The following is a 14,149-nucleotide window of genomic DNA, read 5'->3' as shown; positions in this document are numbered from 1 at the left end:
GGTGATCTTAGAGAGGCCTATAAAATAATGAGGGGCATGTATCAGTCAATATCTTTTCTCAAAGGTAGAGGAGTCTAAAACTAGAGGGCTCAGATTTAAAGTGAGAGGGGAGAGATACAAAAGTGCCCAGAGGGGCAACTTTTTCACACACAGGGTAGTGAGTGTCTGGAACAAGCTACCGGAATTAGTAGTAGAGGCAGGTGCAATTTTGTCTTTTAAAAAGTATTTAGACAGTTACATGGGTAGGATGGGTATAGAGGGATATGGGTCAAATGCAGGCAATTGGGACTAGCTTCATGGCTTTTAAAAAAGCGCAGCATGGACAAGTTGGGCCGAAGGGCCCGTTTCCATGCTTCAACCTCTGACTCTTTAAGTGCCTACTTTCCCTTTTATTCCATGAGCTAGAAATTTGCTCACAAGTCTGTTGTGTGGCAGTATATCAAATGCCTTTTGAAAACCACATACACTACATCAACAGTATTTCCCTTATCAACCTGTTAGCTCAAAAAATACAAAGTTAGTTAAATGTGATTTCCCTTGGCAATTCCATGCTGGGTTTTCTTAACTATCCTGCACTTGTCTAGGTGACTACTGATTTTGTCCCAATCTATAGTTTCCAGCAGTTTCCCTACCACAGAAGTCCAGCTGAGAGGTCTGAAATTGTTGGCTTTACCCTTGCTCCCCTTTTTGAACAAAGGTGTAACATTGGCAATTCCTGAGGCACCACCCCTGTGATTAAGGAAGACGGGAAGATTATCACCAATGCCCCTGAAACTTCCACACTCATTTCTCTCAGTATCCTTGGATGTATTTAGAGTCATAGGGTAATATTCATTTCAACCAGTCCTGAACATCTTATCAATTTTAAGTAAAGAAAGCATTTTTAATACCTGCTGTTTCACAATTACAAATTTTTCTAGTGTACTAGTTATCTCCTCTCGCACCTCGGCCTGGGTAGCACCATCTCCCTGATGCAAAGTACTTGTTTAATGACTACTATTTCTTCTGCTTCCACATGCCAATCTGCCTTTTTTTTTCCTAATTGGCCCTATTCTTTTACCACCTTTTTGTTATTTATATACCTATAGAAGACCTTGGGATTTCCTTTTATGTAAGCTGCTGGTGTCTTTACATGCTTTCTCCTTGCTTTTCTTACTCGCTTTTTCACTTCCTCTCTGATTTATTCAGCCTGATTCTCCATTGTGTTTTCTACCTGACATCTGTCATGTGCGCACTTCTTCCTTTTCATCTTCAGCTTTATCCTCCTTTTCATCCAATGTACACTGGATTTATTTGTTCTAATTTCCCCTTGACGGGAATATACCTAAACATTGACTGTAATACATTTTCTTTAGTAAGTTTGCAGACGACACAGATTGGTGGAATTGCGGATAGTGATGAGGACCATTGGAGGATATAGCAGGATATAGATTGGTTGGAGACTTGGCAGAGAAATGGCAGATGGAGTTGAATCTGGACAAATGTGAGGTAATGCATTTTGAAAAGTCTAATACAGATGGGAAATATACAGTAAATGGCAGAACCCACGAGAGTATTGATAGACAGGGGGATCTGGGTATGCAGTTTACAAAGTGGCAATGCAGGTGAAGAAGGTAGTCAAGAAGGCAAGGCTGGAGAAACTTCATTTGTTCTCACTGGAACGACGAAGGTTGGGGAGGGCGACCTGATAGAAGTCTACAAGATTATGAGGGGTGTGGACAGAGTGGATAGTCAGAAGCTTTTTCCCAGAGTGGAAGAGTCAATTCCTAGGGGGCACAGGTTTAAGGTGCGAGGGACAAGGTTTAAAGGAGATGCACCAGGCAAGTTTTTTTACACAGAAGGCAGTGGGCGTCTGGAACTCGCTGCCAGGGAAGGTAATGGAAGCAGATACAATAGTGACTTTAAGGGGCATCTTGACAAATACATGAATAGGATGGGAATAGAGGGATTTGATCCCTGGAAGGGTAGAGGATTTTAGTTCATTTGGGCAGCACAGTCAGTGCAGGCTTGGAGGGTCGAAGGGCCTGTTCTGTAATTTACTTTTTCTTTGTTTTTAGTTGGCTGCTGTCATCTGCCTGTGTGCTTGAACCTAGAGTCAGGGTCACATGCTAGTGTATCACAGGAAGATGTCCAGTCCATCATTCTTGAAGTGATCTCAGTGCCTTCAGTCAGTGCAAATTTTTTACACACCGTGACTCGAGCTGCATTTTAAGATCTATTTTCTTTCTCCCCTACTGAAGTTGATGACTCCAGTCGGGTTTATGTCCCACAGTGTTGGCAGGCATTATGCACCAAAATAGGTGAACCTTGGCAGTGAATATTTGCAGTTTGCAGCTAATTCTCCACCAGCCCTCTTTAAACGTAGAGATATCATGACCAGTTGTGTTGTGAGGCTGAGTTTGCGATAGAATTTCCTTGAGTGTGTTGATCTCTGGTCAGCCAGTTAATGAAGGATATTAGATCTGACCTTTACTCAATCTTGCGTTTATTTACAGCATTAAATATTGCAAACATATCCCTCCTAACTCAACCACACCACGTTTCAACAAGTGTCTCTTTATATGTGCTCAAGTTAAACCCACAGTTAACGCCCACCACGTGCACGTCATCCATGGCTCTGACGTTCATCATTTTGAAGTGCTTCAAAAGGTTAATCATGATAAGAATCAATTCCAGACTGTCTAGATACACTACAGTTTGCCTACTGCCGCAACAGGTCCACAGCGGACGCCACCTCCTTGGCCCTGCACTCAACACTGGAACACCTAGATAACAAGGACACCTATGTCAAACTCCTATTTATTGACTACAGCTCAGCTTTCAACACCATTATTCCCATGAAACTCATCTCCAAACTCCATGGCCTGGGCCTTGGCTCCTCCCTCTGCAACTGGATTCTGAACTTCCTAACCCACAGACCACAATCGGTAAGGATAGCCAACAGCACCCACTCCATGATCATCCTCAACATCGGTGCCCCACATAGTGGTGCTCTCAGCCCCCTACTATAATCCTTATACACCTATGACTGTGTGGCCAAATTCCCCTCCAACTCTATTTTCGAGTTTGCTGACGATACCACCGCAGTGGTTCTGATCTCTAACAATGACAACACAGAGTACAGGAATGAGATAGAGAATCTGGTAAACTGGTGCGACAGCAGTAATCTCTCCCTCAATGTGAACAAAACAAAGGAGATTGTCATCAACTTCAGGAAGAGTAGTGGAGAACATGCCCCTGCCAACATCAACTGGGATGAGGTAGAAAGGGCCGAAAGCTCCAAGCTTTTCAGTGTCCAGACCCCCCCCTCCATGCCAACACTATAGTTGAGAAAGCCCACCGATGCCTCTACTTTCTCAGAAGACTAAGGAAATTTGGCATGTCAGCTATAACTCTCACCAACTTTTACAGGTGCACTGTAGAAAGCATTCTTTCTAGTTCTGTCACAGCTTGGTCTGGCTCCTGCTGTGTCCAAGGCCACAAGAAACTAGAAAAGATCGTGAATGTAACCCAATCCACCACACAAACCAGCCTCCCATTCGTTGACTCTGTCTACACTTCCCGCTGCCTTGGCAAAGCAGCCAGCATAATTAAGGACTCCATACACCCCGTACATGCTCTCTTCCACCTTCTTCCGCTGGGAGTCTGAGGTCACGTACCTATTGCCATTAGAATTTTGAATGGACTTACCTTGCATTCAGTTGATCTTTCTCTACACCCTAGCTATGACTGTAACACTACATTCTCCACTGCCTCCTTCTCTATGAACAGTGTGCTTTGTCTAGCTCACAAGAAACAATACTTTTCTCTGTATACGAATACATGTGAAAATACTAAATCAAATCATATAATTAAACAATTAATACACAATTAACAAGGAGACTGTGGTGTTCTCTCAACCTTGCCCTGTAACTTCAGTGGAAAGTTGCTGAATGGATTATCTTTGAGAATTCCACAGAGGTCACAGGAGGTTTGGAAACCCATGTGGAAATTCTGCCTTCAGTTCTTTAGCTTGTTTATCCAGGCGTTTTCCTGTTCGTAATGTGGACACTTCATCCCTGAGCGAGCACTTTACAGGGTTCCAAGGCACTGGACAGAGGTCCCGAGCCTCCGGCCAGACCCCCGACACTCTGGGCTGGGCCCCCCAACACTCTTGTCAGGGAAACTGTGTAGCTTCTCTGCCTGGAAATGCTAAAGGCTTGATGAGCCAGCTGGCCTTTTACTGCCTGTTAATTTGGAATGTTTTTACAAAGTTGTTGATGAACTTCCTATTTTTGTTCCCTTTGATTTTTCCCCAGGTGGGGGAGCGGTGACATGTGGGGGCAGTGGAGTACATGTCCCTTGTGATAATTAGAGATCAGGAACTCACCACAAAAAATTGTAGAAGCAAATCTGCGCTGTAGCATGATTTATTAGCACCCACTATCTGACACTGCTGTGCACGATGCACTTTTCAGTAGTAAATCATTTTTAAGACTGAATTAAATATGGATAATGAAACGCCTTTGCACACTCAGCGAATGGATTTGTCTCTCAGCCAGCAGGTTCTGATTGTTATCAGCATCTGCGATGCAGAAGGCTCGAGAATATAGGTGATCAACATCTCTTGCGGAAAATGTCCTAACATCCAGTGAAGGTTGAATCTCATCTCATTTAAACTGCTATTAGTAAGTAGAATTTAAAAAAAAATCCAAGCAAGTTGCCAGAGTTAAGGGGTAAGGAGAATTGCACAGATCAGATCATTTACTCGCCAAAGCAGAAAGTAAGTTTGAAGAATAAAGGAAGTCTTGCATTTATATAGCCCTTCTCATGACCACTGGACGTCTCAAATGGCTTTACAGCCAATGAAGCAGTTAGATTCTACGATTCTATGATTCTACAGTGCAGAAGGAGGCCAATTGGCCCATCAAGCCTGTACCGACAACAATCCCACCCAGGTCCCATCCCCACAACCCCATATACTTCATTCTCCAGGGCAGCACGGTGGCACAGTGGTTAACATTGCTGCCCCACAGCACCAGGGACCGAGGTTTGATTCCTGGCTCGGGTCACTGTCTGTGTGGAATTTGCACATTCTCCCTGTGTCTGTGTGGGTTTCCTCCCACAGTCTGAGAGACGTGCTGGTTAGGTGCGTTGACCCAAATAGGCAGCTAGGAGAATTTCACAGTAACTTTGTTGCAGTGTTAATGTAAGTCTCACTTGTGACTAATAAATAAATTTAACTTTATTTTTACTATATTTATCCTCCTGATCCCCCTGGCACTAAGGAGCAATTTATCATGGCCATTCAACCTAACCTGCACATCTTTGGACTGTGGGAGGAAACCAGAGCACGTGGATGAAACCCATGCAGACACGGGGAGAATGTGCAAACCACACAGAGTTACCTGAGGTCAGAAATCGTGCTGGTGCTGTGAGGCAGCAGTGCTAAGCACTATGCCGCTCCGAAGTGCACACTTTTTGAAGTGTGGTCATTGTTACGCAATAGGGAATACAACAACCAAGTGCTGATTTTGTTCATTTGTTCACTCTGTGTCATGTTGATGAACCCTGGTCCCCCTGCAAAGTTAGTGGCTGGCAGGAAAGGGTGATTTGTTTTGGGTTTGTTAAGCTATTAAAAGTGAATCATAGATTGTGGGACCAGTTCATATTCAGGCCAGACCAGACAAGTGGGTGGCAGGTTCCCTCCTGAGAATGGCATTAATGAACTAGTTGGTTTTCTTTTACAAGACACAGCAGCTTTCACTGTGACATTGTGGCACCATCCTACAAGCTGAAGTCATGGTCATAAGCAGTGCCATTATTATAATGTACTGGGTGTGTATATGATTTATTTATATATGTGAGAGAATATTTCACTTTATAATCGTGTGTGTACTTTCCCTAATCTTGAAGGGATTGTAATTGTCAGGAAACTCTATAAAACATTTGATTTATCGTTTAAAGTGGTGAGTATGGGTGATATTGAAGAAAGAGCTCGAAGGACTTACTGCACCAGACAACACGAATTGATAGCAGCACTGTAAGATGCGGCACTACTGGGTTAATAATCATATCTGTTAATGTTGATTCAGCTCTTTCACGGTGCCTATTTTAGTGTTTCCTCCCAGTCAGTTGCCCTAATGTCATCCACATTCCCTCTTCAAACACAACTGTTCAAACAGTAAGATATCAATTTTTGTAACCACTTGTCCTGTATTATGGGAAAGGTCTTATCCTAGCATGCAGGGTTTTGGATATATCTGCTGGCGTTGCATGCAGGATTGGGTGCCACTGAAGCATACATATTATGTACATAGTCATTCTGACAAGCACTCCCATACATATCTAAACTCCTGCAGCATAAAATACCGGTGCCAACAATTCTGCAGTCTCTAAATTGACCTCTGAATTCACCCTGTGTTCAGTATTCGACATTGTGGCCTTAAAGAGGCACAGCTTCATTTTGACAACAGAATATCTCATTTAGCAATGCATGGAATAATGTTCCTGATTTTACAGAGCCTTGTATCCTCTGAGCTCAGGGAACAATGGTAAATCCAGTGCAACATTAAGCAGACTGACTTAAAACTGTTTTGCTCCATTATAATCTCTGGGTTTGATTGGCTCTTGTGGGTAAAGTTGTGGCGGAATGTTGATTTGCGTAAAACTGCATCTCCTCTCCCCAGTCATTTGTTTAAAAAAATACATAAATCTATTTGGGTCTGATCAATTTGTTGTCTGATTCAAAGATGTTTCAAACTCGTGTATTGAATCTCTCTCTCTTTGACGATCTAGCTTCAAGCAGTCTGCTGCATTATCAAGCTGTATCTCACTTTAACCCTCTCACCCCCGCTCCTCCACTCTCCCAGTCATTTTAATTTCTGTTGGTGGATTTTATCTCCCTCTTCATTTTTTTAAATTTGATTTATTATTGTTATATATATTAGTATTTAGTGAAAGATATTACTTCTTGCATGCTATACAGACAAAGCATACTGTACAAGGGAAGGAGAGGGAGCAGAATTTGGCTCTCCCTTTGACACAAACATTGTTTTTAAATACCCAGAACATGCCCCCTTTGGGGTGGCACATTGGTTAGCACTGCTGCCTCACAGCACCAGGGACCCAGGTTTGATTCCTGTCTGTGTGGAGTTTGCACGTTTTCCCCATGTCTGTGTGGGTTTCCTTCGAGTGCTCCGGTTTCCTCCCACAGTCTGAAAGTCGTGCTGGTTAGGTGCATTGGCCATGCTAAATTTTCCTTCATTGTACTCAAACAGGCACCAGAGTGTGGCAACTAGGGGATTTTCACCGTAACTTCATTACAGTGTTAATGTAAGCTGACTTGTGACTAATCAATCAACCTTGCTTTTACTTTTACTTTTACTTTAATTTCATTGGTCTTGGTTGCATTTTGATACAAGCTCCAAAGATCAAGAGAGGACTCCTCCATGGCAGGTGATGCCCTGAATCTCACTTTCCCTGATTCCACTGTGCTGGTCAGTTGGCTACTTTCGTACTAAGATGTACTGAAAATACAACACACCCTTTGTTGATATTTTCCCTCCGCGTGTTTGTTGACCTTGGAAATCTACTTAGCTCTGGGTGCTCAGTAAAGTTAATTAGGGTAGAAATGCTTTGCTTAGCTGTATTTACGGCTGCTCCTCCAGACGCAATTAATCATGGCTGTTCTCTTGAATCTCTGTAGCACGTGACGCGATCAGTACCAAGCACCCCATGCTGAAGACTCGACCTTTGTCACAAGCATCTAGATCGTCGAAGGTTAAGGCTAGAAGCTGTGCAGGTGAGAAAGAGCCTGTAATTGCAGTCAATTAAGGCTTTCACAGTTTGTTGATTAAAGAGACGATTTAATAATCTGACCCACATTTGTCAGAAAAAGCATGTAAAGTGAAGCTCGCACTCTCCCGGCACCGATCTACATGGTCCCTGCAGTGGGAGTTGCTCATTGTTGATCAGGCTGAAGATGCTACTCAGGTTAAGCAATTACCGTATATGAGATTCTGTTTCTACTGTTTGACTACTTTCTTTTGTCACTGATATGTGATCATCCCACAGCTGAACCTTCCAGCCCGCAAATGGCAGCACAGTGGTTGGCACTGCTGCCTCACAGTGCCAAGGACCTGGGTTCGATTCCCGGCTTGGGTCACTGTCTGTGTGAAGTGTGCACGTTCTCTTCGTGTCAGTGTGGGTTTCCTCTGGTTCCCTCCCACAGTCCAGGGATGTGCAGGTTAGATGCATTGGCGATGCTAAATTGTCCCTCAGTGTCCTGGAATGCATAGATAATAGAGATTAGCGGGGTAAATATGTGGTGTTGCATGGATAGGGGCTTGGTGGGATTTTTCTCAGCGCAGACTCAATGGGCCGAATAGCCTCTTTTTACACTGTAGGGTTTCCATGATTAACCCAATCATGTTGTTATTTGGCCACCATAACAAAAAGAAGAGCAATACTAGCAAGAACAAAGGTTTTTTAGTTGTGACGTTCAATTGGCTTCAGTGCCTCAGGCTTAGTCACAAGGAGTTACAAGTCTCAACCAGACTTCTTGCTCTTACTGACTGGTGACTGGATTCTCTTCTCGAGCTTCCACCCTCTCTTTCCCTGCAGTCTGGCTTGTGTTGTCTTTCGATTTCTTGTTAATACTACTAATGTCAGTTCTCTTTTGAAATATTCCTGCCATGCTCCTTCAAAGTTTCAGCTACGGTGCCCGACAAACTAGCTACAAATAGAAACTTTTACACTTGTCTTGCCTTCCTTATCTATTGATACCAAGATTTGCCATCATAATTCCAAGCCTTAACACACCTCGCCACGGTGACACAGCGGTTAGCACTGCTATCTTACAGTGCCAGAAACTTGGGTTCAATTCCCAGCTTGAGTTACTGTCTGTGTGGAGTTTGCATGTTCTCCCCATGTCTGTGTGGGTTTCCTCCTAGTGCTCCAGTTTCCTCTCTCAGTCCAAAAATGTGCAGGTTAGGTTGATTGACCATGCTAAATTGTCTCTCAGTGTTTTGAGATGTGTGGGTTACGGGGATTAACAGGGTAAATACATGGGACTACAAAGATAGGGCCTGCGTGGGAAGCTTTGTCAAAGAATCAGTACAGACTTGATGGGCCAAACGGCCTCCTTCTGCATTGTAGGGATTCTATGAACTCAAAATATGGAAGTGATTACCTTCTCCAGTTTCTCCTTCGTCTGACAAACTTTAGTGTTTTTTTAATGCAGAATAATTAGGCTGTGCTATACCTGCTTCCTCTTTCAATATTTCTGATGGCTGATATCTTGTCCAGTAAGACTGAGGTGTGGGCGCTGTTGAACAGAGTTCCATAAGAGTTAGTCAGGAGAAACAAGAGCAATGAGAAATGGATGTACTTACGCCAGATCACATAGAACATAAAACAGTCCATTCAACCGCGCAGGTACATGCTAGTGTTTATGCTTACCCATCAGCTTTACATCTTAAACTATATACATAGTCTTGAGGAAAACATTTCACAGGGCTGAGCGGAAAGAACAGGGGAGTGGATTGCTGTACCAAATAACCAGCACAAGCATAATGGATTGAATGGCCTCTTCCTGTGTTGTACCATTCTCTGCTTCTCGTTGAGATAGTTTGGTAGGAAGAATGGTAGGAAGGACTATTACTTACGTGGCGAAAAACTGCAGCAGGCGACGGTGCAGAGGGACCTCGGGGTCCTTGTGCATGAGTCGCAAAAACCCAGCTTGCAGGTGCAGCAGGTGGTCAGGAAGGCAAATAGGATGCTGGCCTTCATAGCGAGGGGGATTGAATATAAAAGTAGGGAGGTCTTGCTGCAGCTGTATAGGGCATTGGTGAGGCCGCAGCTGGAGTACTGTGTGCAGTTTTGGGCGCCGCACCTGCGCAAGGATATTTTGGCCCTGGAGGGAGTGCAGAGGAGGTTTACTAGGCTGATACCGGAGTTGAGGGGATTGAGCTATGAGGAGAGGCTGAATAAACTAGGCTTGTACTCGTTAGAGTTTAGAAGAATGAGGGGAGATCTCATTGAGACGTATAAGATGATGAATGGGATGGATAGGATAGAGGTGGAGAGACTCTTCCCGCTCAAAAAAGACAGTAGGACTAGGGGGCACAGCCTCAAGATAAAGGGGAGGCGGTTTAGAACGGAGTTGAGGAGGAACTTCTTCACTCAAAGGGTGGTGAATCTCTGGAATTCTCTGCCCGTTGAAGTGGTGGAGGCTGCCTCGCTAAATATTTTTAAGAAGCGGGTTGATGGGTTCTTGATAAGAGAGGGGATTAAGGGTTATGGGGAGAGGGCGGGAAAGTGGAACTGAGCCACAACAGATCAGCCATGATCTTATTGAATGGCGGGGCAGGCTCGAAGGGCTAGATGGCCTACTCCTGCTCCTATTTCTTATGTTCTTATGTTCTTATGAGATTGTTAACCTGAACTACGTGTGTTCGTTTGGCTGCTTTTCCTGCCAGAGTTAACAATCCATATAGTTGACAAGGGTCTGCAATAGGCGCACGTGTAGCAGAAAAGAGCCACTGAGTAACTTAGCCCCAATTTATTTTTCAAAACAATTGTAATGTCTGCTTATATTAACATTCAAATGCTGAGGAAAGGCCATCAACTTCTGAAATACGTCCATGTTGTAACAACTGGCAGCTCATAAATATCGGATTCGGGAAACACTCAGCACGTAGCCAGCATCTGAAGAGAGGGAGGCGGGGATAGTGTCAGTAACTTCCTGGCAAAATCTGCTTAGTGTTTCAACTTAAATTTATATGGTGCGTTCAATACAACTATGCATCCCAAGGTGTTTCACATTTGGTTTATTATTGTCAGATGTATTAGTACACAGTGAAAAGTATTGATTCTTACGTGCTATACAGACAAAGCACACAGTTCATAGAGAAGGAAGGGAGACAGTGCGGAATGTAGTGTTACAGTAATAGTTAGGGTGTAGAGAAAGATCAACTTAATGCGAGGTAGGTCCATTCAAAAGTTTGACAGCAGCAGGGAAGAAGCTGTTCTTGAGTCGGTTGTTATGTGACTTCAGACTTTTGTATCTTTTTCCTGATGGCAGAAGGTGGAACAGAGTATGTCCAGGATGCATGGGGTCCTTAATTATGCTGGCTGCTTTTCTGAGGCAGCAGGAAGTGTTGACAGTGTCAATAGTTAGGAGGCTGGTTTGCTTGATGGATTAGCCTTTGTAGTTTCTTGTGGTCTTGGGCAGAGCAGGAGCCATACCAAACTGTGATACAACCAGAAAGAATGCTTTCTAGGTGCAACTGTAAAAGTTGGTGAGACAGCAAATTTCTTTAGTCTTCTGAGAAAGTAGAGGCGTTGGTGGGCTTTCTTAATTTGTGGTGGCATGGGGGGACCACAACAGGTTGTTGGTGATCTGGACACCTAAAAACCTGAAGCTCTCAACCACCTGTACTTCATCCCCATTGATGTAGACAGAGGCATTACCAACACATTGGCACTGAGTTACTTCAATGATATTCAGACCATAGGTGAGTTTTAAGGATGACCTTCAAAGAGAAGCAGAGACAGGTTACAGAGGAGGAAATTTCAGATCTAGGCAACTGAAACAATGGCTGCAAATGTGGTGGACCTGTGCAAAAGGCTCGAATTCGAGCACAAGCGAGTGAGTTGTGAGGGCGGAGTAGAATACAAACATAGGGAGGAGTGAGGCTATCGAAAAATTTGAAAGCAATGATAGGAATTTTGAAATTGGGACGCCACTGCAGGTGTCAGTGTGGGTCAGACTGTGGGAGGAAACCGGAGCACCCAGAGGAAACCCACGCAGACACGGGGAGAACGTGCAAAGTCCACACAGACAGTGACCCAAGCCAGGAATCGAACCCAGGCCCCTGGTGCTGTGAGGCAGCAGTGCCATCCATTGTGCCACTGTGCCAACAGTGAAGGAATGGTGATATATCTCCAGGATGGTGCATGAATAGAGCTTGATCTGAGATGGTCACAGTAAGAAGTCTCATAACACCAGGTTAAAGTCCAACAGGTTTATTTGATAGTAAACACCACAACCTTTCAGAACACTGTTCCTTCAGCATTCCGAAAGCTTGTGGCCTTTACTAGTAAATAAACCTGTTGGACTTTAACTTGGTGTAGTGAGACTTCTTACTGTGTTTACCCGAGTCCAACGCTGGCTTCTCCACATTAGGAGATGGTCAGCAGAGCTTTAGATGAGACGAAGGTAGGCACAAAGGCTGAGGTGAACGGCTAATCAGAAGGGCATTGCCAGCGTGTCATGTTTTAATTTCAGATATTGTGCTGCCTGGAGACAGATGTTCCTATGCATAGTGACACCCACTGACTTGGGATAGAAGTGCTGTGAACTGTTCTCAGTCTGAGCAGTGACACCTAGTGATGGAGAAAAGCAGTGTTGTAAACTGTGTTCAGAAATGTATTACTTTTTGACAGATAATTTCCCAGTAATAATATTTCTGTCACTTCTCAAGTGGCGCCTCTCAGGCTCTTGTCACAGAATTACATAATGCCCATCACAAAATGCGCTGTTGATTTGCAGGTTGACTGCGTGAATGCTGAGAGTAGGAACACTATGCAGTATATTTGAGCAAAATGTGTGCTCCCAGTGGGCAGCATGGTGACACAGTGATTAGCACTGCTGCCTCTCAGCACCGGGGACTCGGGTTCAATTCCGGCCTTGGATCACTGTGTGGAGTTTGCACGTTTCCTCCGGATGCTCCTGTTTCCTCCCACTCTCCAAAGACATGCGCGTTAGATGGATTGGCCATGTTAAATTGCCCGTAGAGTCCAAAGATGTGTAGGTTATGGGATACGGCAATAGGGGCAGGGTGAACCTGGCAAGATGTTCTTTTGGAGAGTCGGTACATACTCGATGGGCCGAATGGCCTCCTTCTGCACTATGAGAATTGTTTCTTTGTGGTGTTGTAAGTCGGTATTTGAACTGCGTAACTGATAACTGTGCATAAACCCTTTATTGCTTAGTTAGTCTATTAGCGAAAGGCAACATGGTTTTGTGAAGGGGAGGTCGTGTCTCACGAGCTTGATCGAGTTTTTTGAGGAAGTGACGCAGATGATTGATGAGAGTAGGGCAGTAAATGTTGTCTACGTGGACTTCAGTAAGGCCTTTGATAAGGTCCCTTATGGCAGACTGGTGCAGAAGGTGAAGTCGCATGGGATCAGAGGTGAGCTGACAAGGAGGACACAAAACTGGCTCGGTCAAAGAAGACAGAGAAGACAGCGGAAAGGTGTGTTTCTGAATGGAGGGCTGTGACAAGTGGTGTTCCTCAGGGATCAGTGCTGGGACCTTTGCTGTTTGTAATATATATAAATGATTTGGAGGAAAATGTAACTGGTTTAATTAGTAAGTTTGCGGACTACACAAAGGTTGGTGGATTTGCAGATAGCGATGAGCACCATCAGAGGATATGGCAGGATGTAGATCGGTTGGAGACTTCGGTGGAAAGATGCAAATAGAGTTTAATTTAAATAAATGTGAGGTAATGCATTTTGGAAGGTCTAATACAGACAGAAAATATACAGTAATTGGCAGAATCCTTAAATGTATTGCTAGGCAAAGGGATCTGGATGTACAGGTACACAGGTCACTGAAAGTGGCAATACAGGTGGAGCAGGTAGTCAAAAAGACATATGGCACGCTTGCCTTCATCAGCCGGGGCATTGAGTTTAAAAATTAGCTAGTCATGTTGCAGTTTTATAGAACCTTCGTTAGGCAGCACTTGGAATATAGTGTTCAATTCTGGTCGCTACACTACCAGGAGGATGTGGAGGCTTTGGAGAAGGTACAGAAAATATTTACCAGGGCATTGCCTAGTATGGAAGGCAGTAGCTATGAGGAGAAGTTGGAGAAATGTGGCTTGTTCTCACTGGAATGATAGAGATTGAGGGGTGACCTGATAGAAGTCTACAAGATTGAGGGGCATGGACAAAGTGGATAGTCAGAAACTTTTTCCCAGGGCGGAAGTGTCAATTACTAGGGGGCACAGGTTTAAGATTCAAGGCACTAGGTTTAAAGGAGATGTACGAGGCAGATTTTTAACATGAAGGGTGGTGGTGCCTGGAACTCGTTGCTGAGGAATATAGTGGAAGCGGATATGGTAGTGACTTTTAAGGGGCATCTTGACAAATACATGAA

At 44.1% G+C, this 14,149-nt stretch overlaps 1 protein-coding gene across 2 annotated transcripts in view; it reads left to right on the top strand.

Moving 5' to 3' along the window:
- r3hcc1l (R3H domain and coiled-coil containing 1-like) overlaps window positions 1-14,149 on the top strand; it is a 169,593-nt gene that overhangs the window by 133,820 nt on the left and 21,624 nt on the right. For both annotated transcript variants that reach the window (XM_080205928.1, XM_080205929.1), the window contains exon 5: window positions 7,688-7,783. In XM_080205928.1, the coding sequence (XP_080062054.1) occupies window positions 7,688-7,783 (96 nt within the window). The remainder of the gene's footprint in view (window positions 1-7,687; window positions 7,784-14,149) is intronic.

Source organism: Carcharhinus amblyrhynchos, chromosome 17, assembly GCF_965287045.1.
Source record: "Carcharhinus amblyrhynchos chromosome 17, sCarAmb.v2.hapA, whole genome shotgun sequence".
Lineage (NCBI taxonomy): Eukaryota > Metazoa > Chordata > Chondrichthyes > Carcharhiniformes > Carcharhinidae > Carcharhinus > Carcharhinus amblyrhynchos.
Note: the sequence above shows the minus strand (reverse complement) of the source record. Positions and strands in the feature narration are given on the sequence as shown.